Source organism: Dichotomopilus funicola (assembly GCF_033296635.1).
Source record: "Dichotomopilus funicola strain CBS 141.50 unplaced genomic scaffold C8A04scaffold_3, whole genome shotgun sequence".
Lineage (NCBI taxonomy): Eukaryota > Fungi > Ascomycota > Sordariomycetes > Sordariales > Chaetomiaceae > Dichotomopilus > Dichotomopilus funicola.
The window spans coordinates 733,817-756,871 of NW_026944024.1; the positions used below are offsets into that span (position 1 = coordinate 733,817).

The 23,055-nt window shown below is 53.6% G+C and overlaps 9 protein-coding genes across 9 annotated transcripts; 3 read left to right on the forward strand and 6 right to left on the reverse strand.

The window, feature by feature from the left end:
* Positions 1 to 952: 952 nt before the first annotated feature.
* Positions 953 to 1,577, reverse strand: C8A04DRAFT_24715 (Sedoheptulose 1,7-bisphosphatase-like protein; the record flags this gene model as incomplete). The annotated part of the gene is made up of 3 exons (XM_062779275.1): positions 953 to 1,129; positions 1,198 to 1,358; positions 1,523 to 1,577. 3 exons carry the CDS (start codon positions 1,575 to 1,577, stop codon positions 953 to 955), a joined length of 393 nt encoding a protein of 130 aa, XP_062640833.1.
* Positions 1,578 to 2,130: 553 nt separating this feature from the next.
* C8A04DRAFT_24716 (ankyrin repeat-containing domain protein) lies at positions 2,131 to 4,814 on the reverse strand (the record flags this gene model as incomplete). The annotated part of the gene is made up of 4 exons (XM_062779276.1): positions 2,131 to 3,130; positions 3,844 to 4,009; positions 4,059 to 4,340; positions 4,391 to 4,814. The coding sequence occupies 4 exons, from the start codon at positions 4,812 to 4,814 to the stop codon at positions 2,131 to 2,133; spliced, it is 1,872 nt and encodes a 623-aa protein (XP_062640834.1).
* A 2,405-nt stretch (positions 4,815 to 7,219) lies between these two features.
* On the reverse strand, positions 7,220 to 8,704 carry C8A04DRAFT_9140 (uncharacterized protein; the record flags this gene model as incomplete). Its single annotated transcript, XM_062785369.1, has 4 exons — positions 7,220 to 7,283; positions 7,374 to 8,374; positions 8,474 to 8,577; positions 8,668 to 8,704. The coding sequence occupies 4 exons, from the start codon at positions 8,702 to 8,704 to the stop codon at positions 7,220 to 7,222; spliced, it is 1,206 nt and encodes a 401-aa protein (XP_062640835.1).
* A 1,295-nt stretch (positions 8,705 to 9,999) lies between these two features.
* Positions 10,000 to 10,440, forward strand: C8A04DRAFT_24718 (uncharacterized protein; the record flags this gene model as incomplete). The annotated part of the gene is made up of 2 exons (XM_062779277.1): positions 10,000 to 10,134; positions 10,282 to 10,440. The coding sequence occupies 2 exons, from the start codon at positions 10,000 to 10,002 to the stop codon at positions 10,438 to 10,440; spliced, it is 294 nt and encodes a 97-aa protein (XP_062640836.1).
* Positions 10,441 to 11,011: 571 nt separating this feature from the next.
* C8A04DRAFT_34170 (uncharacterized protein) lies at positions 11,012 to 12,746 on the reverse strand (the record flags this gene model as incomplete). Its single annotated transcript, XM_062782736.1, has 2 exons — positions 11,012 to 12,567; positions 12,629 to 12,746. 2 exons carry the CDS (start codon positions 12,744 to 12,746, stop codon positions 11,012 to 11,014), a joined length of 1,674 nt encoding a protein of 557 aa, XP_062640837.1.
* Positions 12,747 to 13,478: 732 nt separating this feature from the next.
* On the reverse strand, positions 13,479 to 14,774 carry C8A04DRAFT_34171 (histone acetyltransferase; the record flags this gene model as incomplete). Its single annotated transcript, XM_062782737.1, has 2 exons — positions 13,479 to 14,531; positions 14,580 to 14,774. 2 exons carry the CDS (start codon positions 14,772 to 14,774, stop codon positions 13,479 to 13,481), a joined length of 1,248 nt encoding a protein of 415 aa, XP_062640838.1.
* A 1,010-nt stretch (positions 14,775 to 15,784) lies between these two features.
* Positions 15,785 to 16,488, forward strand: C8A04DRAFT_9045 (Mss4-like protein; the record flags this gene model as incomplete). Its single annotated transcript, XM_062785332.1, has 2 exons — positions 15,785 to 16,019; positions 16,082 to 16,488. 2 exons carry the CDS (start codon positions 15,785 to 15,787, stop codon positions 16,486 to 16,488), a joined length of 642 nt encoding a protein of 213 aa, XP_062640839.1.
* A 257-nt stretch (positions 16,489 to 16,745) lies between these two features.
* Positions 16,746 to 18,399, reverse strand: C8A04DRAFT_8968 (uncharacterized protein; the record flags this gene model as incomplete). The annotated part of the gene is made up of 3 exons (XM_062785305.1): positions 16,746 to 17,924; positions 17,982 to 18,113; positions 18,175 to 18,399. 3 exons carry the CDS (start codon positions 18,397 to 18,399, stop codon positions 16,746 to 16,748), a joined length of 1,536 nt encoding a protein of 511 aa, XP_062640840.1.
* Positions 18,400 to 19,205: 806 nt separating this feature from the next.
* C8A04DRAFT_34174 (uncharacterized protein) lies at positions 19,206 to 22,293 on the forward strand (the record flags this gene model as incomplete). Its single annotated transcript, XM_062782738.1, has 2 exons — positions 19,206 to 20,136; positions 20,198 to 22,293. The coding sequence occupies 2 exons, from the start codon at positions 19,206 to 19,208 to the stop codon at positions 22,291 to 22,293; spliced, it is 3,027 nt and encodes a 1,008-aa protein (XP_062640841.1).
* Between the last annotated feature and the right edge of the window lie 762 nt (positions 22,294 to 23,055).

The window sequence follows — 23,055 nt, forward strand, 5'->3', positions numbered from 1 at the left end:
ACAAGTATCGGTGGTAGTTGCCTTGTTGGGTGAACTACCAAGGACGCAAAAGAACGCTTTGATAATGAATATATCACCCTAAACACAGTTCCTGCGAAATGGAATACATGTACACCTAATGTGGTAACGGTACAAGTGCGGTAATGGGACGGAAGAATTGTTGACAATCATGAACAAGCTGTTTCGAAGCTAGCACTCAGGATATCATCATAGTCTGATATTTCAACAGCAGTCAACCTTGCTAATTAGTGCTACGAATATTCTCCCCTATTTCTTCTTTATTTAACCCGTTAAACGGCAGTTGGCGCCAGGCCAGCATAGAAGGCAGGGCTATCAATGTCGGTGTGCCGGTAACTGATGCGTCCGTCCCGAGACAAGGTCAGCTCGATTTCTATCTTCACGGAATGGGGGCAAGGCAGGGCGAAATGGGTACATTCAAATCATACATTCAGGGGCAGTCCCAGGGAACCCGGAAGTAAATCAAGGGATGAAGCGGGGTAATAAATAAAACGGTACCTCAACACGACAACTTCCCCTGGGGCCAGCATCATCTTGCGGTAGAACTTGACAGGAAGACCTAGCCAGCGAGCTATGAAACAGCGGAGGAAGAGGCCGTGCGAGACCTGGGGTTTTATGCTTGAGGATTAGCTGTGGCTTACTAAGTAGAGCTTAGAGGTAGACGGCGTCGGGAAATAGGGTTAACCGGGAGGGCAAGTAAGGGGTGCGTATAACTTGCCAACATCACATTAGCTGGCTTCTGTCCTTTGATATATGGACGTTGGATATCTTTGATCGTTTTGATGAGCCGGTCTATACGCTCCATGACTTGGTCCAGTGTCCTTCCGCATCGGACAAGTTAGCGAAAATCCATCACGGATTTTGTACGGATTTGGGTGAAATAAAAGAGGTTAGTAGGCAGGTTATTATACGTCATAACAAACCCTACGAGCACTTACTCTCCCCCCTCACACCCATCCCTCAAGATATCCCATTCCCTTTCCCTATCAAGCCCCTTTTCCCTCCTCAACCTCCTTACCTCCGCTCCAGTCAGCCCCTCGTACTGGCCATAGTCCCATTCCGTCAAGTCCTCCGTGTATGTAACACTGCCACCCTCTTCTCCTCGTCCCCGCTGGGAAGCCGTGTTCGAAGAAGACAAAGTTGGCGGAACAGGAGCTGAAACGTCTCTCTAGCTCTCACTCGCGGGCTGACAAACACATGTGTTAAACGGGAGGGGTCGAGGAGTTTTCCTGGGCCGATTAGCACTTTCGATGTGGCGATGACTTGCGCGGCGCCTTCGGGGGTGAGGGAGATGTCGCTGTTGCCGGTTTGGCGGCCGGCTTTAGACCATTCGGTTTCTCCTGTGTTTGTGGGACTATATTAGGCGGAGGTAACGCAAATATTGAAGAGAGTAGTGTAGAGGAAAACTCAAAAATTGCAACAGGAAGCCAAAGTATCAAAAGAGGTCACATTGTTTCAAGAGGTTGATAACTTAGCATAGGATGGATATCGTGGTCAGACTTACCATGTCTCATGAGAAAAACGTAGGGGGTCAACGAGTCTTGAGCAGAAGACGCCATGATGGCTAGAGAGAGCGGATTATGCACCGTTTAGGATCTACACGCGGTTTTGGGGCTTCGAATAACTGAGGTTCGGTAGAGGGTGTCTCCTGTTGACATGTCTACCCTCTTAAATGAACCCCGCCTTACACGTCCTACTCGTGCATAAGCTGTTGGTTGGGAGATGCGGCTGGTGAGTTTCCGTCCCCCTGGTCCCACCCCCCTTGGCTGTGTTTCCAGGTAGATGTCAGCTGTCTAGCGTCTACTTTTACCTCACACTCTTGCTGCTCCAATTTTAGAATCTCAACAATGTACCGTACTGTCTCACAACCACAGCCCTTCTCTGGACGGAACGCCACCATGGGGGACTCAAACACAAAATTCAGCTTCGCTAAACTTTTGGGGGGTACCTGACTCATTATAGAAGGGAAGTCATATCCCACCCCCCTATTCGGCTGCTAAAAGTGATGACAGTCAATATAATCCCGATTCAGTTTCAAAGGTCACAACTGCAAGTACACACAGCCAAGCGTTCTGACCTGGTCTTTCTTTCCAAGACTACCTGGCATACCGACTAACCTCCAGGTGTGAAAGCACTCGCACGGTTCTCACTGTTCTCAAAAAAGTAGTCCAAGTGGCCAAGCTCGCTTTCGTCGCTCCTCATAACGCATGACAACATTCTCTCGAAGGCAAGCCCCAACTCCTCACTATGGTCTCCACGCTGTACAAGGAGTGCCCTGCCGGTGGTGAAATTGTCCATGTCTGCGACAAGAGAGTGTTTGATTGGAACAGACGACTCGACTATCGCCATAGTCTCAATGTCTGCGTGCTCCGCAATCACCAGCAGCAACTGCGGGGTTCTGACAACACTGCCACTGGTATGATACCATTCGGAAAAGACCTCCAGGACGGCATGGCTGTTGTTCATAATTGCTGTCGAAAGCGGTGTTTTCCCATTCTTCGAGACGTCCTCCGGACTAGCACCTGCCTTGAGCAGGACACTCGCGCATTCAGCGCTCTGCGTGGTAGCTGCCGCATGTAGTGCCGTCCGGCCCTCTGGGTTTACCGCGTCTATCTTCGCACCGGCCTGGAGGAGCAGTTTCACCATCCCCGCTCTTCTGCCAAAGCAGGCCGCAGTGAGGGGACTACTACGGAAGAAACCGGCTGGGAGTGTGGGATTGGGGTCGGCGCCAGCCGTGAGTAACACTCGGACCGCCTCATCGTTGCCACTATCGACTGCGTGTAGCATGGGGGTGCGGCCGTCGGCGTCCATCGTGTCGACATTAGAACCGTGAGCGATTAGGACCCTCATGTCGTCTAGTTGCGCTCGGGCAGTAGCCCAATTCAGCGCCGTACGTCCCTGGGCGTCCGTGATGTGGACGGCGTCTGGATTGTGTTTGAGCTCCTCCTTGATGGTCTTGTTAGAGAGGAGAAACACAATATGGTGAATGGGGGAGAAGTGTTGTTCGGCGATCCAGTCTCTGTCAGGGTAATCCGCGACGCGGCGAATGGTCGGGAACTCGGCATCGCTCCATCTTCTCCGGAGCCAGAAGTCAAACACATTCTGGTATGATCTAACGAGACACAATCAAGCTATTAGTCCATCCCATCATTAATAATGGAGGCTGAAATTGTCCTCTGATACACTTACTCTTCATCCACGCCTGCTCCTTGGTCGAGTAAGAAACCTACGGTTTCGTGTTGCCGGCCGTAAAGAGCCCACTAGCACGATCAGATTCATGGATTTCGGAAATGGTAGTGGGCAGTAAAAAGTAAAAGGAAGAAAGAGACAAAGAAAGGAGGAGGGGGAAAAAAGGGGAAGTAAGGAAATCCAGGGATCGTCCTTACTCTCAGCAAACTAAAGCCCCGAGAATAGCTGACGTCTCTGGGAGACCCCAGCCCTCGAAGAAAAAGATCTTTCAACCCGTTGATATTACCCTTCAAGGCAAACATGACTGATGGTGCCGTGTCCGATATTGTCCATCTCATGGCGAGCTGGAGCTGCGGTGTTGGGTAGCCTTGCTTGCTATCCCATTGTGTCTCGCCATCTTGGTGTCTACTGTTCCAAATTACGGGGGTCAACCCCGTTTTAACTACACCAAAATGGGAACCAGAAGAGGTTATGGCACCGTGGACAGCTTTCGTGTTAGCAGGGACTTCACCGCCCAAGCTGATAGTCACAGAAAGATTGGGAATTTGGGAAATTGGGTGAGATGTTGGATGGTTATCGCCAGCACGGAGACGCCCTGGCACCTGAGAATATGCTCCACTGGGTGATTGAAGGTACGCTAGTGGGGTGGATCGTGGCTGCAGACTGTGGGCGTAAGCTGGTGGAGCGGAAGGTGTGTCGTGTGGGGAGCCGGATGCCGAATTCGTGAGCTCTAGTTGAGCGTGTTGGCCTGGGACGACTGTCATCTGACCACCATCCGCATTGATTGGGACAAGCATAGTGTCTAGGGCGATGTTAGTCTCCCAATCTATCGGGGATAGAACGTTTCTCACCGGTATTTCGAGGGGATTGGTGGTGAGTAGTCTTGGCTCGTTTTAGAGGTGATTTATCCGCCTCGATCCCGACCCGGGAAGTTGGAGATGTGGATGACACCGGTTCGATGAACACGGGCGTCGGGCTTTGCGTTTCGATATGGTCGCTGTAGTTTAACAACTCTTCAAAGGCGCCTTTCTGGCAAATTCCAGAACTAAGTCCCGGGGTGTATTGAGAAGTAATCTCAAGAAGATGTTGGATAACACCGGGAAGGCATTCGTTGGAGTACGCCCAAGCAAATTCTATTCCAGAGTTAGCATGTGGCGGCGGTGAAAACATCGAGATCGTATACCCAGGCTCGCAAGGACTAAAAGCTCTGGTTCTCCCTGGAGATGCTTAGCATATGCCAGCCAGCGATTCGAGTCCAAAAAACAACGGCCGTTTAAGTCAGCGATTCGCTTTTCTTTCAGCTTGCGCTGTTCCTCGGAGTCCGTATCATCAGAAGCTAGAATTCGCTGGAGCCCCTGAAACTCTGTAATATCATACGACCCGCTGATAGCAATCGCGGCACCTAGGCTGAGTTTGGGGCAATGTTTGTACCGGAACTGGGCTGTGCGTATCACCATCCGCCTCTCAACGTCCGTCCGTCTCTTACAAAAGCCGGGGTTCTCGAGAAATCGCTCCAAGGCAACAACGGCTTCCTTCTCAAGGGCTAATTGTACCGCGTCAGTGATGACCCTCTTGCGGCGCTGCTTGCGAGCGCTAATGCCTTCCATCGTGTAAGCAAGGGCATAGGTGTGGGGGTAGGGAGAGGTGGAGTCCGCAAGTGAGAGGAAGTGGCGACGAACAATAAACGCAACGAGAAAAGAACTGACCGGTGAAGAATCAGACTTCGGGCTGATGAAAAAAAGCTAATCTTGGGCCAACAGAGGAATGTTCGCACACTAGAACCAACTGAAGAGCGGTGACTTACTAGGATGGCGAGAGTAAAAAGAGGGGTTACGGGCCAACAACTTCGAAGCGAGACCTAAACAACGGGGAGCGGGACAAGAAGATTGATAGGTAGGAGAGTTAAGACCTGCGAGTTGCACGTGATTGCGTTGATATTGTTGGAGCAAGAAGGGGTCCTCGGTGCATCAGGTAGGCCCTTCAACATTCACCGCAACTCTCATAGGCACACTTGTTCTCTCGGAGATGAAGATTAGTTCGTTGAATTATTCGGACGACGCCAAATACACTCGGGTCGAGAATCAAAAACCATACCAGATTTACATCAATAAGTTTTAGCGAACGGAGGCTCTCCTAACTGTCCAACTGTCTGATGTTCTCGACCACGGTGGGTCCTTGGGTTAATGACAACCAATCACGAGCCAGATGTGGCCAGATTAGGGAAGCGGGGTTATCTCCGGAGAAACGTGGGGGTCTTCGGTGGGGGCAGTATGGCGTTGCTTAGAGACCATTCTCCATCCCGCCTGTTGCAAAATGCCACAACGACATATTGGTTCGAGATTCGGAAACTATGCACGATCTGGGGCCGCCACCAACCCAGTCGGGGTGTTGATTGTGTCGGCTCTAATAAGCCGGGTCCAACCGGAGTTAAGACCAAGTGGTCTCCACTCGCCCACCCAAGGTTTAAGATGATGACCAAGAGGCAACCAAGGTAAGTGGTGTAAAGTGATTGCTTGCCTGCTACTTCACATCTCAGCACTCTAAATATCTATCCCTTTCAAGCAGCAGCTGTAGATGAACCGCCGCCGTCTCCTGCGCCTCCACCATCCGGGTTCTTCGGCCTCTGAATCAAATATTCCCAAGCCGGAGTCTCCTTGGATTTGCACTCCCCACAAACCTCGTCCGGTCTATATGGATTACCGTTAGGAAAGGATTTCATCAGATCCCTCCCTCACCACCACTCACGGGCGGGATGTCACATACCTGTCTTCGAAATGTGTGATATTCGGCGTACATCTCGCATGGGTATTTCAGTACTTGGCACACCAGAGGGTTGCGATCCAGCGGAAGTGGCCACAAGAATATTCTCGCTACTTATGTTAGGTGAGGACGTACTAGATCACTGGGGGGAAAGCACATACCTGAGTGTAATTGCACATCTTGAATTGGTACAGATCTCAAAACACAACCTTTTCACCCAAGAATAAACAGGGAATCTCGCCGGGACTGACTAAGGATTCGGTGGAAGAACACCAAAGATATACACCATTTCCAACACGGCTATGCCTCAGGGAATCCAGGCCAATTCTCCCCCCTCTTCTCCGCGCACAAAACTAGGATCTATCGACTTCACCACTTCACCTTCACCTGCAGATGACATCAGGAAGAACCCCTCACCCCACGGCCACGTTGGGTTCCAACAGGACAGGTACCAAAATTCCAACTGCGTTAGTGCCTCAAACCACTGATTCCGTTGGTCATGCCTTTGAAAATCTCAGATAGCGTACCAGTTTGTCGGGACCGAAGAGGAGACTCCAAGGTGCTCCCCTTCTGCAGGAAGCACCGTGCAGCGAGAACAGTGGCGACGTCCCCCTTTTCCCCCTTTCCCCCTCCTGCAAGCACCCTCAGTCAAAAACACTGCTCGCCCCCTCGGGGAGGAGCATCGACTCACACAGGGCAGCCGTCCGGCTGTTCTTTTTCTTTTTCCACTAAATGGAATCAGAACCCCACCGCATGGGGGCACATACACACCGTGTCTGGCGAGCCAACCTTGCCAACCCCCGCTCAGCCCAAGCTCCCCTTCCTGCCTAACGTCGTGTGTACATGTCCCAGGGTTCGAAGGATAACGATGAGACGGGGCGAAGGGTATCCCTCCGTTGGGAAATGTGGTACGTTGTGCTAGGTATCTCCGGTTGCAATTTGGCTATCGCTAACCTCAATGGGTTTATCTTGAAAGATCGCCATTCAGGGTAAAGCAAAGATAATATGAAGAATACGGGAAAGGGAACAAACGCCATGTCTCGCCCAACGCCATACGGGAAATCAGGGGAAACCTCAAATGCAAAGTCAGCGGGACTGAGAAAGAACACCCTTTCTCTGCTGTTCCCACCCCTCCAGATAACAATCTCGCCGCCAGGAGGACAAGGCCGCCACAGTGCAAAGTTAACTGCTCGGCCCGTGGTTGTCCCCTGTTGAGCTCTGCCTTCCTCATGGATGTCGACCATATGTGTTCCTACTCCTTCATCTTCACGTAGTTGCTGGGGAATATCCCGTGTTTGGTTCCAATCATACCCGTCCTGGAAAGCAAGTTAGCTAGAGTTCTCAAACTTATTTTCTCTCCCTAAGGAGCATTCCAATGCGGAGAGGGGCGTGGAGACTGAACATACCACCAGTCGTTATCACTTTCTGTCTTCTTAAGTACGGTAATAATATCCCCCTTTTGGAACCCAAGATCGCCCGGCTGGTCCGCCTCAAACGTGAACAAGGCGACGGCCTCGTTCTTCTTGATCAGTGCCTCCTTACTTGCATAGTTCGGCTTGGGTGCGGCCGGCCGAGCGGGCCCTGACTTCTTTTCCGTCGCCGCCGCAGCCGCAGCGCCAGCTGCGTACCCGGTATCTTGGAAGGTATTCGACCTGGATTGCTGCCCAAAGCTTCTGGGTTGTTGATCGTACACATCATCCTGCCATGTCGCCGAGCGCTGGGGTCGGCCGAATTCGTCGTGACCCTGTCCACCAGGAGCGCCGTAGTGGTCGCGGGGTTGGCCCTCGCCGTACCCGGGCCCGGTCTGATTCCCCCACACCACATTGTCCCGGTTGTCGTCGTAGACCGGAATGTCATTGTACATGCGGTCGTCTGTCGCAGCCCCCCCGCCGTTGCCCCTAAAAATGCGCGAGTTGAGGATGCTGAGCAGCGGCGCTGCTTGCGGAGGCGGCCGCTCGGCGCCGCTGAGTAGCTCGCGCGCCGAGACTTGTCGCCCGTACAGCTTGGCGTTAGCGTCCTTGCGCTCGATGATAGCCGAACCTTCTAACGACACGCCCGCGAACAAGCCCTTCGTCTTGGAGTAGCTGAAGATACCGGCGACACTGCGTAGCGACGCAGCACCAGCAGCCTCGGCGTTGCGGCCAACGGGCCCAGCCGCAATCGACACGTTGCCACCAAGTGTAAGCGAGCCGGCCTGCGAAAAGGTCTTCACGGCGCTCGCGTCGTTGAGAATGAAGACGAAATCGGTCAACTCGAAACCGATTTGCCCACCGAACCCAGCGCCGCCCGTCGCAATGGCGGTCGGTGCGCTCCATGTCCCGTCTGGCAACCGCGCTACGACCAGGCCGCTACCGAAACGGGCCGATCCGAGGAAACCGGCTTTGATAACTGTGAGGATCGCAAGGCCCTATTGTAGCGGGGAAAAGTTAGCTCCGCGAGAGGAAAGATTGGGAAAGGTATGTCGGAAAGCTAGGAGGGAATCGAGTTCAAAGGAGACTCTGCCTACCTTGGCATTGGCCAAGACGGATGGCGGGATCACTTTCTCGGGGCCGAAGGCTTGTCGGGGATCGATAAAGGAGGAGAGAATTTTGCCGCACTTTTTGCATTCCGCTGTGCGAACCGTGTCAGAAAATCGCAAGGCAGGCTATGGTCGCCCGCTCGGGTAGATCAGCAGCGCGGGACGGCTGGGGATACACTTACACGCCATAGACGACGGAAGGGGGTTATTGATGCCCATGGCTGCTGCGGGATAATACTATGCGCGATAAGACAGCGCGGGAACCCGGGGTAATTAAGTACGGAGGTCGCGAAGCGCTGAGATCAAAAAATTGGAGGTTGGAAAGTTTTGCGGGTTGCGCAGTGAGAAGTGGACAGCTGGAGGCAGAAACTCGGCGAGCGTCGAAGGATTAAGGAGAATGTGGGGTACAAGCATGGGGTATCCGTCTGCGTTTGGGTGCTGCGGAAGGTCGTAAACTCGTTGAACGTTATGTTCGCACGCCCGAGCTTGCGACGGGTGGCGGAATGGCGGGATACGCGGAGTTTGAATCTATCGTCAAGCCGGGGTATAGAATAAATCAAAATTGTAAACGGGTGGCTTCCCACCACGAGATAAAGAGCGTGGACTGATGCCCGCCGCGCGTCTTGGTGGCGGCTGTGAGGGTTCAGGTGGTAGCAACGGAGTTTCCCCGCAGCAAAGTCACAAGGCCCCTGGCAACCGTTTTCCAAGTAATGAACAACCTGAAAGTTAAGGTGTGCAGGAAGTTCAACGCGAAGTTTCCGTTGTGCGTCTGGGCTTTCGCTTTACAAACAATTATAGGGCCTTAGCTAGCCACCTAGGCAGCTAAGTTCTCGACATGTACCTGAGTTTAGCTGTTGTTCCCGCACGATGATCTTTCTCCCGCCTGTCTCTTCCCCCGCCACAACCCCTGCTTGTAGCTGACATCATGCCGGGCTCGGAGTTAATAGCCGCGCCATACTGTGGCTGAGCTGATTTGCTGCCAAGCCACAGGTCCCCTGATCACAGCGGCATGGCACGCATGGGCACCAAGACAGGGCCCCTTTTACGGTTTGCGGCCTCGGCGGCGTATGCGGCCCGCCACAACTTCCAACGAAACAACTACTCCGAGACTCTAGCAAACGCACATCTACACGTAGCTCGACTCGTGCGCATCTTTCCAAAAAACGCTGCCGATCTTGTCCGACTAACACACTCGGTCTCTTCAACCCCGAACAACGCAACCGGTCCTTTCAATCTGAAACAGTGTTCCTTGCGGCTGCTGATCGTTGATCGGAACCAACCGAACACCCTAACCCAAGCCCGTCGCGAGCACGTTCGAGGGCGCAAACCACACCGACCCCCCAAGCCCAAATCGGATCCCTCGACAATCGGCTCCCACAATCCGGAATCTCTTGAATGAATATACCCCCCGGGCCAGGGCCGTAGTTGAAAGCGCTCTTCTACCCGGCCCAACGAGGCAAACGAGGAACATCAACAAGAGGAAAAGGAGAGACAAACGAAGACACACCGCCAAAATGTCAGAAGCCTACGAGCGCGAGCGCCAAAACAACGCTCGTCTCGACGAGCTCTCCGCCAAGGTCTCCGCCCTCCGCGGCGTGACCATCGATATCTACGACTCTGCGAGCAACCACCAGCTGATCGACCAGAACGTACGTCGCCCCACTTCAGACCTAACGCTTTCTTGGGCCCCCGGATAGTTCCTGCTGCTTCGTTGCCCTGCGACACCAAATTTGGACGCAGAGGAGAAAGAAAAAAAAATCCAAAGATGTGACGCTAACGTTAGCATATCCACACAGAACGAAACCTTCTCCTCAATGGGCACCCAACTCAAGGGCTCCGCCGGCCGTCTCGGCCGCATGGCCGCATCCGGGAACAAGGTCGCCATCTTCAAACTGTCGGGTATCATCATCGGCATTGTGCTAGTGTTGTACTACACGTATCATTTGTTCTTCTAGTTATGCGACGCGCCGGGATCGAAGAGACGTGGAGATGGGTACACTAGACGGAAACAACCTGGGGCCGCAGCGGGCGGTGATGAGGGGGGGGGTAACGGAAGAAGTTGGAAATGGGTGACGAGATGGAGGCTAGGATATACCAGTCACGCAGCGTGGTGACAGACTCCTTGCTGTCCTCGTACTAGGGTCATCGAGGGTATGGGAAGGGCCCGGGGTTGGGTTTTGGCTTAGGCTTGGCGACATAGCAGGGCGTTTGGGTGGCTTTTCGATTTTGGGGTTCATACCCAACAACTTTATGGGAAATTATAATACTGGATGTTTGAGTTACATCTTTTTCAACAACAGCATTGTAAGTGATGGGTGTGATATTTCGGCCGCTGACCGAGTCTACCACGGTATAAGCAACCCGAGTCGTCGGCTTTCTTTTGTCTTGCCACCGTCTAATACTCCGCCTGCACAACGGTATACCCCCCCCCTTCCCTCGCCCCCCTTAAGTATTCCACTCCTCAACTCAGATACCATAATGCGCCGCCCTCGTAAACTATCCCGCCCAGATCATAATAGCACCCGCTCACTGCCACACATTCGAAAACAAATCATCACCCCCTCCAAACCCACCCCCGGGCTTCGACGCGTTGTTACCACCGCTCTTATTCCCCGCCGGCGTCGTGCTACTAGTCCACCCGCCAAACTCCTCGTCCGCCGCCACCTGCGGGGCAAACCCGCCCGACGCGCCGGGCACGATAGGCTGGTTCGCAAGAGCCGCCCAGCCCATATCACCGCCGGACGGTGCCGCCGGCTTTGGCGTCTCGAGCACTGGTTTGGGTGCTTCGGCGCTGGGTGTCGCCCACGCGTTGCCACCCCAAACGTCGGCACCGCCCCAGCTGCTACCGCCGCCGAGTGGGCCGGAAGCACCGGTGGTTGCGGTGGGAGGGGAGCTGGCCTTGGACTGGCTTGCTGTGAGGTTGAAGACGGAGGGTGAGGTTGTGTTCGTCGTGGAGGCGAGGGCGGGTTGGGGGGCTGGGGCCGGCGGGGACGTCGTTGAGAAATCGAAAAGGTCACCTAGAGCAGAGGAAGGGGGCGCGGCTGCGGGTTTAGCAGAGGCAGGAGGGGAAGCGCTTGACCCCCAGCCAGAGGAACCACCGCTGGACTGCTTGGGGGGCGCGGGCTTGGAGTCGAAGAAACCGCCACCGCTGAGACCCGAAAATGCATTATTGCTTGACTGCTGTGTTGGGCGCGGTGATCCGAAGGAGCCAAGACTGGAAAACACATCAACCGGAGCCGGCTTGGGGGATGGCGCATTACCAAAGCTCAGGTTGCTGAATGCGTCGTTGAGCCCAGCCCCTGAGCTCTGCACCTGACTCATGCCGGTAGGAGAAGAGAGACCACTAAGAGATCCCGAAGAGCCATGGGAGGTATGCTGCGCTGCAGGCTGGGGTTGCGGTCGGGGAGCGGTCGCATAGAGAGAAAGGATAGACTGCTTCAGATCAGGGCGTGACTGGCCGCTGCTGGGCGTGCCGGTGGTGCTCGCCGGACGCGGCGGCGCAGCGGCTGGGGCCCCCATAAAATCAAGTCCCAGAAGCGAGTCTTTTGTACTTGTTGACTTGGGCGGAGCAGGCCCGGACTTGGCGGGTACCTGCATAGCCGTCGGCCCCGTATTGCTGGCCCTTAGCGGTGCCGGTGCTGGGGCCGCAACCGGGTCTCCTCCGATCAAATCTGCTTGGGGGGCTGCCGACCGGCCGACCGATGCCTTGCGAACCGACTCCCGACGTTCCACGTTTTGCTTCTCCTTAACAACGCTCAACGGTACGTCATCGTCGCCGTCTGCATCGAGTGTTGCAGGATCCGGCATCGGCCCTTCCATAACCCATCTTTTTAGCTCGTACTTCGTGCGAATAAAGTTCTCGATTTTGGCTTCAGACGGTACGTGGTTGGCGGCCAATTTTGCTTCCCAGTATTTGTTCGCCCGCGCGTTGCCCCAGTTGAGGATGCTCTGTAATTGCTCGTCGGTCCAGGCATCGAGGTCAACAGACTTGACTCGGCTGATATGGGTACCCATTCCACGGTGGATGCCTGAACAGCGAATGCAGACAAAGACGCCTAGGTTCCAACTCGCCCATCGCGGGTCTGACAACCGCAACGTTAGTATTCACTATTGAAAGGGGGTTGGTGGCGGTGAAAAACGTACGCTTGTTGCGCTTGCAGTCGGCGCACACCTTGTTAGGCTCTAATTTCAGGAGGTTCTTGATCGTCTGTTGATTCTGTGCCGCCCGCTCAGCAGCGGGGTTCGGTGGTCGTCGGGACATGGTAGGCGAAATGTGATATCGTCAGTGGCGTTGCGCGCGTGTTCCAGATGGGTGAAGACGCTAGGCGAACATCCGTCGAGGAAATTGCTAAGAGTTCAAGACAGTTGGCACACGACGGTCGGGTTTCCCGATAAAGGTGGGGGACATGTAACGCGGCGAAAAGGTGCTGTGGGGCACCATCGAAGGCAACGAACGGAAACTGGTTTGGGGGCGGAACTTCATGAATGCATAACCCCGATAGAATGTCTTGACATCTATGGAACCTGCCTGGAAGCAAGGCCAGCTCCTTAACGGCACTGAAAGGGTTTTTGTCTTGACTTTCTAGGTCTCACAGGTGGGTACCTATTCGGAAGTTCTAACCGACTTCAAACAACCCTGCTCTTCCAGGTTCTCATGATACCGTTCAAATCAAGACCCGCGTTGCCGCGGGACCGAAAGCCCCTCAACATAAATAGGAAATAGGTAGACGGGAACAGCCCCTTTCCTCTTTCCAATTATTTCTCAAGTTTACCGTACTCGTTCGATCGTCCTAAGATAGTTCTAATACGCTCTTAAGATCCTGGTACACAAAATGCACTTCGATTTGTGTGGGGAACCACTGCCAAATGCTCCAACACCAAAAACAAAGAAAAAAAGGAAAGGAAAAAGGGGAAGAAAAAGAAAAAAAAATCAAGGGCAAAAGGCAGAAAATCCAGAAGTCACTTGACCTCCCTTCATATGGGCTGCTCCATGTCATTCTTCAAGCAAGTCATACCACTCAGGCACTTCCTTAATTAGAGTCCACATGTGCTTCTCCAGCTTGTTCGCACACTTAAAGTATACCGTTGATGCCTCATTATATTGACGGCAGTTGTTGAAAATCAGCTTCATGTCAGCGACTAAATCTCCCGGGGTAGGATAGAGATCGCGCTCCAACTTCTCCTCCATCGTTGACAAATCCATTGGCGAAGTAATGGTGTCGTAGTATTCCGGGACCTCCTCTTTGTTGACAGGATTGAGGAAAGGCCATGCCTGTTTGTGGTTCTGGATTTCGTACAGAAAACGCCGGAGTTCGTTGAAGTGAGGTCCACGGCGCGGCGCCCGTGCTAACGCATCCATATCCGGAGACCAACCTGTTGCCCGGATAGCAGGGATGGAGAGCGGATCTATGACAGTGATCGTACCGTTGGCCCATTGTGGAGGGGGTGGATGGATGATATGGCTCTTGCTGAGGTTGCGTATCTTGGCGAGCACAGTTTCCTTTTGCTTAAGAAGCATCCGACCAGCCTCGAGATACCGGATCCGAGGAAGCATGGAGCATTGCATCAGCGTCCCTCCTTCATAGTCTTTGATGTAGCCCATCCAGAGAGACTTGTCGAGGTTTACTTCCTTGGAAAAGCCCTGCTTCTGGAAGTATCCAGTCGCATAGTTGTCGGCATAGGTGAGAAAGTGCATCACCGGGCCGGTGGCTTTGACGTAATCCTTCAAATGGGCCATCAGATGCGCTCCGTACCCTCTGACTTGCTGATCAGATGAGACGGCACAAAAAACGATTTCGGCAAACTTGCGGTCCCGGAACTCTCGGTATGTGATTCCGCCAATGACCTCCAGTGGTGTTTTGACGATGGCTATAGACAAATGAGTGCGGTCGTAGACCAGCCGTGCGATGTAATCCTTCGGCATTTTCGGGAGTTGCTTTTGAAACAGACATTTAAGCCCCGTAAGGATTATCATGCTATGTCTCTCGCCATCGTTGTTGACAACTCGAAATTGGATCTCGCCGTTCCTTTCTTCCAAAACGGCAGGCTTCATAACAGTTAGAAAGCGCCCTAGCATTCCAAGGTCCAAACATACCTTCTCTGGGAATGGGACCCTCTCGAGGACGGGCTGAGATTGAAGGTCCGGTTTTGCCGGCCCGTTGTGAGAAACCTTGATCCTTTTGCTCTCAGAGGCGCTGCTGCTACTTGGTTCATCGGAAGCGACGCGCTTCACGGAAAGGGGGTCTTGCTCGCGGTCGACTGAGACCGATCGCGGCTCCTCTTCGTCCATGTCGCCTTGGTATAGTCAAGCAAAGCAAACGGGTGGATGAGGTCAGATGCCGTGAGACGCGAGGTCGGAATTGGGGTCCACCCTACTATGTAGAGTCAATTTAAGAATTGTAATTGAAGGCACGCGGTGGATGGCTAAAACGACACCGCTGGCGGGCAGTAAGTAGAATAGATCGGCTCGGCATCAAACCGTCGACAACGCACCACACACGCAGCGCAAGGGCGACTTGCACGGCACGGCATCTAACTTGACGAAATGAGCGTTACTCCCGGTCGTAGAGCGTGGGGGAAATGGGTTGGAGGGCGAAGGTGAAAAAGGCACGGCAGAAATAGTTAAAGCCGGGAGAGTAAATGGACGTGCAGCAGACTGATGTCTGGGCGCGGTCCGTTGGGTCATGACACTGTAATTATACCGTACAATTTATAACTAGGGAGAGTTAGATCCATGTTTGCAGGTGGTTCGTTCTTTGATAATTAATGGTCCCGGTCATCATGGTGTCTTTAACTCTTTAATTACGACAGCATCCATTCGATAAATCACTGAAAGTCCGACTCATTTATAGTACCGGAAAATAGGAATTAAGCCTCCTCTACGAACTCCTCCCCAGCAACTTTTACACGTTTAATTGTGTTGTTGTTTAACAAAGTTAAAGATTCTGGTCGAGGCCCTAGTCCCAAAGCTGCCCGCTAACAATTTAAAGTTATTAACTCAGGTAGGAAGTGCCTATAACGTTATCAAGGCGCTGTGGCTTTCATGTCATCAACCTTCCAGCTCCGCCACCACCATTCAGCAGTCCCGCTGCAGTCATGGACATTGATTCCAAACCCTAACCGTCGCCCCTAGTCCGCCTCACCGCCGGTGCAACAGACTGTGATTTGTCAACTTCAATGCCACCATTTAGTGCACCCTTTCTCTACGTTGACTTACACGTCTTCGGGGAATTCTTTAGAACATAAATAGTCCGCGTTTTCTCCGCACATCGCAACCCCTCACCCACTTCCATCGCCCTTATGCGCTCACGCTTTTTTCGCCTCCTTTTCAACTTCTCTAAACCCACTAGACTAAGACCGTCTACATTCTGGGCAACACCTCGACCTTCGCCTCACAACCCGCCTCTCAAATCCATGGTTATCCCCTTCTTCAGTGCGCTCTTCGGGTCTTCAACTTCCGCCAACGCCAAAAACAACATGACATCATATCCCGATGAGCGCACTCCGGAGGAGTGGCGCGCCGTTCTCAGCCCTGGTAAGCTTCAGAGACATACTTTATCCTAAACCCATACAATCCAAGCTAACTTTCACCACCAGAACAATTCCGCATCCTCCGTGAAAAAGGCACAGAAGCACCCACCACAGGCGCATACGACAAGCACTACCCCTCCGCCGGCACCTACGCATGCGCAGGGTGCGGCACGCCGCTGTACACGGCCCAGCAGAAATTCTCGTCCGGCTGCGGGTGGCCGGCCTATTTCGACAGCATCCCGGGCGCGGTGGTTCGCCACGAGGATCGCACGCTGGGGATGCTCCGCACCGAAATTGTGTGCGCTAACTGTGGCGGGCATCTGGGCCATGTGTTCAAGGGGGAAGGGTTCCCTACGCCAACTAATGAGAGGCATTGTGTGAACAGTGTTTCGTTGACGTTCAAGGAGGGCCAGAAGGAGGGCGAGGACGGGAAGGGGGTGGCTGACAAGCCAGATGATGCGGGCAAGGCTTAGAAGGATGATTTGAGGATGAAAGGGGGATAGCCAAGGTTGTGTTGGGCGGTAAACGAAAGTATAAGCTACAACGCTTAATCTTGGTGTTCTATTAGGAGACCGGGGAAGCTTGACCGATAGCGTGGTTTGCCCAGGTGGAAGACGGACCGGATGGGTCAGGTTTAGATGATGGATTTATTCTGGCTTCAAACTCCCCAAGTATTGCGAACATGCGGGGCTGCCTGCAATATGCTTGTAGCAAGTAAGGCGACTCAACTTTAGCGACTTCCACCGTAAATCTCCCCCATTCTCTGCGTGGTAGCGACCACAATATCATCCCAATGTCGTCCAAATTCATCTTCGAATTTTGAAAGTACCCCCAAGAAGTCCTCCATTGTTTCAACTGGCGCCAGCTCCTCACCCACCATATCCATAAAGTCAGCCCATATTTTACTCGCTTCACATAACCCTTGGTGTTGGATTTGTGACACTAACAACAGTTCTTCAAGTCCCAACTCGCCTCTCCCTGGGCGACCTAGCAATGTGGGACTCGAGCTGAAGAGAAATGTGTCTGATTCCGGTAGGGGTTGAGAAAACCCATGCGTCCCCCTTTCGGGAACCCTCGATAATAAAGAGTGCTGCTCTTGGCTGCTGAAGTCTGGAGGTAGACCGGAGCCTAGACCACCGTCAATGGTTCGGAGTCGTCGAAGTCCTGATTGCCGTCCAGTATCGAATGACATCCCCCCCAAGGTACTAGATATGCTATTCATAGGCTGCCTGGGCTGTTCTATCTGTCTGGGCATGGACCACCCCTCGTTTTCAGGGACTCTTAAACCTGATGGCGCAGCGGAAGACAACGTCGGCTCAACATCGGAGGTGAAAGATAAACCCCTCCTTAAATGCCGTCCCCTTGCCGTAAGTGCAGTATCAGCTCTGTTTAGTGTTTTATCGAAGTGCCTCGAGACCGTGTATGATTTGGGTTCATGCTGTTCAACTGATTGTGTGTTTCGCCGCATCCCCAGTCGGCTTGATGTGCGGGAACCAACTTTGCTGACTTTGTAGATACCCTCGCCTAGAACCCCGGGCACACCGAGCGCCGTAGCCGGACGAGATGGTACGAAAGCTGGGGACCAGGGCCTTGGTCCCGCTGGCAAATGTGCTGATGGCCCGTTCGGTTGGCTTGGTGGGCGTTGTAGAAGTGACCCATAAGTGCGGTTCTCCTGATATATCGATGACCGGCCTTGCGAGTTAGTATTTAGAGCCAACGAGGGGGTGTACGATCCATAATCGGGCGTAGGCGGTTGGCTCTCCGGGGCAGAGAATCTCGCGTGGGAAAGAATGCTCTGACTATCAGGGGGCTGCTCCTGCTCCACCTGGACTCCCAGAGTGTTGAGTTCCCGTACAACGGTCTCCACATCGCCAGCGTTCTGCAATGTCAGAGTGAGGCTAGACAAGTCCTGGAAAGGTCTAATGAGCTGAAGTTCAACTCGGACGTTGAGATACCGGCATTCGACACTTACGTCTCGCCGCCCACCAGGATATTGAAACAAAAGTATGCACCTTGACGACAAGCATATAACGGAGTGAGAGCTGCTGCTAGTATTGTTTGATGGGAGTGGCTTGAAAGTGTCTAGGTCTAGTTTCACCTACTCGCTATTGTTAATACACGATCTGAGAATCCAATGACTCGACCCTTCGGCAACGTACCAATTCATCTGCTTTGTCCCTCACATGCACCATCAAAAAATGCCGCCAAATTGGCGCCCGTGGACGGGACCCAGTGTATGGTTTTCGAGGGGCCAACTCCAGCTGTGGTTTGATGACTAGCTGTGGTTTCTTGTAGGCATTCGGTCTACCGTCAATGCTAACGCTATCCAAATCGAACCGTAGTATCGGTCGCCGGGTCACTGGCGCTTTCCGTGACGTCGCCATTTGGGGTTCTTCGAGAATAGTATGACATCGGGGTAAGATATAAAACCAGGTCTCCAGAGCACCTACTAGGTAGATATCCAGGCAGGTAGGAAGAAATCTCTGCGCATGTAAGGAAGGTGCAAGTGCTTCCCAGTGGACTTCTAGGTGGGCTTCTGGGAAGGAACTCTCGGCAGGGCCACCATTACCCGAAGTGTAGAACATTGGCTATATGTACCCGGAATACACCTAAACACCGCCGTCATGTAATATTTGAGCACCTAACTTGAGTTAAATTGGCTTGAATATGCTGCGCAAAAGTCCAGTTGGAATCCCGAACTCTCCCGAACTCTGCAAGTCATCCATGTTCCCACACAGGCAGAGGGAATGTGAAAATTTTATTGAATCTGTTAGGGTAGTCGAGCTATGGATGTAGCTGCAATCCTAAACAATTAAATGGTTAAAAGCGATCGAAAATGTGAGTTCTTGTGAATGATTTAAGTTGATGAAGCATGTCAACAGTGGGGTGGGGGGTCCTGGTGCACTGCGGTTGCAAATGGTCCGTGCGTGAAGCCAGGGAAGCCCCACCTCGACCAGCAGTGGATCAGTTCCTTCAACTCAAAACTTCCCGCGAATGCCAATCGCAGCACCGCGTCGCATCGCCCAGATCCGCAAATCGCGACGACCTACGACCCGCTCCATCACGGCGCGTCTTGTTGCGTGCCAGCCGCCGCCGAAATACCAGCCCGTTACACGTTCTACAAGATATTGAAGCGTCCGATATTTCACAAATTGATCCGGCATCGCTGCGCCGCGCCCAGTGCGCCAAAATGGCACCACCCAAACCGACTGTCGAGCACACGATCGACCGTACGCCAGAATATGAGAAGTTCATCGAGGAACTGCGCGACTTCCATGAGAAGCGTGGCACTACTTTGGATCCCGAGCCAAAAATGGGAAACTTCACGGTCGACTTGTTAAAGCTCTTCAATTACATTGTGGAGCACGGCGGTTACGACAAGGTGTCTGACGAGAAACTCATGTGGCGGAAGATGTGCGAGGGTTTGGGGTTGATGCGGCATAATGCTCCTGCCGATGCCTATACTTTGAAACAAATCTTCTACAAAAATCTTGCCGCCTACGAGATCAAGACAGTGCACAACAAGGAACCTCCCCCGCCGGAAATTCTCGAGTTTACCACAGCCAAGGGAGGCTCCCTGCTTACTCGTACTCTCGAAACCTTCCACGCCAGAGCGAAAGCCGATCGTGAGGGCTCGAATGAAGATGGGACTCCGAGTAGAGAGCGACGCCCCGAAGAAACTCCCACTTCTGCCCGAGCTTCTCGTGGGCTCCGCGAAGCTCCTGCCCCACGAGTCATCTTTCACCCCGACACTAGCTCATCGCGACCGACCCGCCACGCTTCAGGCCAACAATCTGGGGCGTCCGGATCCGCAGCGCAAACTCCGTCACAATCGCAACAAAACCCACAATCACAGAGCGGTACACCGATCGCAATGCATCAAAGCCACCAACAATCCAATCGTGGGGCTCCCGCGCTGGGCTATAATCCACCCGGGCCCGACATGACGAACCCCCTTGTTCAGAGCTATCAGCCGCAGCCTCCACAGCAGCTGCCCCTCCGTGTTGTCGACACCCCGTCGAGCAATCCAGATTTGTTCGCCAAGAAGCAACGGCTGCTCCATCAACCTGCCGCACCTACTCACAACGCTGCGGCGCTTGTCCGCGCATCTCTTCCTCCTGGTAAGCTCATCGGTGGCATGTTGCGAGTCCTGGTCCCATTGCTTTAACTAACACAATATAGGGACGCTTGACGGCCCTAACATTTACGAGCGTTGCCTTCTGTCTCTACGTTCCGGTATCCAGGCGGAGCAAGCGTTTGGTTTGAATCATTTGGTCAAGATATCCTTCGAGCGTGGCGACAAGTACAAGTTCTCGCAATTCAGTGGCCTTGCTGAGGGTTTGACTGAGTTCGCACTTAGTGTTGGGAATCTGTTTTACGAAGTGGACTGGGTGATCTCGAATGATCCAGAATATGAGGAGGGCGGCATTGGTGAGCTCGACGGCATTAATGGCACCGCCGACATTCTCGACAGAATCGCCCAACTCAAGCCCAAGGACGTTCACGACAACTTCCAACCGGCTGAGTTTACGGACCAGTTGACGTTGATCACTGAAGCCGTTCTGACGATAAGGAACATGGTCATGTTGACCGAAAACGCGTGGTACATTGCCGACTACCCGCCTGTCAAGGACCTGCTCTGCATCCTTCTTCACCTCCCGCAGCTTGACATTGTCGTCGAGCTGAAACACTCGGCTCTCGATATTGCCGAGCAAATCACCCCATACTTGGTTTTGGACTCCGATGACCCGCTGTACCAAACCCTCCTTCTACAGCTGCAGTCATCAGACCGCGGTATCATCCTTACGGCCCTGCGTGCAATCAGCCGCATTGCCATGAATCACCCGACCGAAACGAACAAGCTAGGCGGAGTCCCCGCAAAGACACTCCGCTCCCTCTTGGACTGGCTGATGCTCAATGACGACGAGCTCGTGGATGCCTGTTTGGATTTCCTCTACCAGTACACGGCCATTGTTTCGAACCTCGACGTCATGTTGGAAGGTACTGACGTTGAGCATCTCGTCATTCATCTCGTCCGCCTACTATCTCACGGAGCCAAGCGCGTGCAGCGGGAGCTGGTTGTTAGCGACGCTCGTCTTGTGTATGAGCCAGCCTCGGAAAGGGTCGTCCCTATCCCTAGAGATCTACACGATCGGCTTCTTGCGATGGAAGAACCTGAGCGATGCTTTGCCTGGCTTCGGTGCTTCTTTGAGGAAGACCCCGAGGCTCAGATCACCCAGATCGCCATCTGGCAAGCGTACAATGCATCCTTCCTCGAGTCCCTCAAGCGGATGGGCCGACCCATGATTAACGCGCCGGAGTTCATTCGTCACATAAGCACTGTCCATCAGAACGCCGGGGCCCAGGTCATTAGGGAAGCCAATGGGGAATCGCAGAAGTTCATTATGCGGGGCATCCGTCCCAGGGCGTTCCCCATCGACACGGACGGTCGCGGCTACTTCCAATGCCAGTGGCGCGGCGCTCCAAGCCAGCACATCGGGTGTGGCATGTGGAACACCACAGCCGAGAAGATGTGGCTGCATATCCTCACGGACCACCTCAAAGAGGCTCCTGGTGAGGGAAGCAAGTTCCAGAACCGCGAAGCCGCCTTCGTCTGTGCCTGGGATGGTTGCTCCAAGTACACCCAACCGACGACCCTCTACCTCGCGCAGTTCATGGCCCATGTCAAATCGCATCTCACGGCTGAGGAAGCCCGCCGCGCCACCGAAGTCTCCGCCTCCGCTCCGGCACACCCATCCGCCGACCCCACGACCGGCGCCACTACTTCTCCTTCCAAACAACGCTCCGGCTCCGTCTCTTCCAACACCGCGGCTCCGGTTTTGAACAGCAACACGCGCGTCGTCCGCCCGGCCAAGACGATTTCGCTGATGTACGAGGAGACGGCGTCAGCACGCGACGAGCGCAACCCGCAGGCGCCCCCCCAGGCGGCTGGAATCCCGTTGTCGGCGGCATTGATCCTGAGGAATATCGCGCGAAATGTGGTCAAAACGGCAGCAGAGGAGAAGTTGCGGGGTCAGAAGGCGAGCGGAAGCGGAAGCGGAAGTGGAAGCGCATCAGAGGGCCCTGCGATTGCAGCCGAATCCGATATTTCCAACACCGTGACAATGGAGACAGGCGGCTGGAATGAGAGGCTGTTCCGGCCCGTTATGCCGCGGCTATGGGAGGTGTTTACGGAGAACAGGCTGCTGGCGCCGTATGTGACGAGCCTATTCCAGTTGCTGGATAGGGAGAGGGAGGGGTTCAACTCGAGTGTGTAGATATGTGGGGTTACACGACAAAAGGATGAAAGGAGCGCCAGGAGAGAAGGGACTCCGTTCCATGATTGTTTGTTCTTGCGGGTAGTCTTGTTTGGGATGGGATGGGTTGCGTTGTCTTTTTCCAAAGCTCTGGGCTCTGGGTTTTTCGGAGGTTAGGAATGGGAGGTCAAATGGGGTGGGTTGTCGGTCGACATCGAGTCAGCCCTGTGGCGCGAATCCGGAGTACCTATGTAATGTATGTTTGTCACTAAAATCCAAGGGTATCATGGATGTGATGCCCTGTTTAGGTTGTGTATTTCCAGGTTATCTGGATGAATAAACTTTGAAATCCACCGCCGTGTCCCACCTAGTGTTTTCCTATGCAGTCAGTCCGTTGTCGCTCTCGCTTTGTGTGTCAGCCTTGCGGCGTCCTGTGCTTGTGTCTGGTTTGCCAGCAGGGGTAAGAGGCAAAGATGTCGGGTGGCGGATCGATCTCCACAACCCTGAGCGTCGGGGCAGTTAGACTACTAAGATTTGATGTGGCGTTAGGAAAGGGGAGTTGTATGGAGTTATTTCCTTGGTCTGGCGTGGAACGGGGTTTTTGATCGCCAGTTAGGTTCTCAGGGATGAATTCGCCTCCTAAGTCGTCGTAAACATGGTTGCTGTCGTCGAAGCTATCAAATATGGTATTCCCACGGAGGCGTTTACGTCATGTGCACGCAACGATGGAGCAGGCATGAGTGCAATGTCGTGTGCTAGGGATCACGGAGAACAGTAGGACAT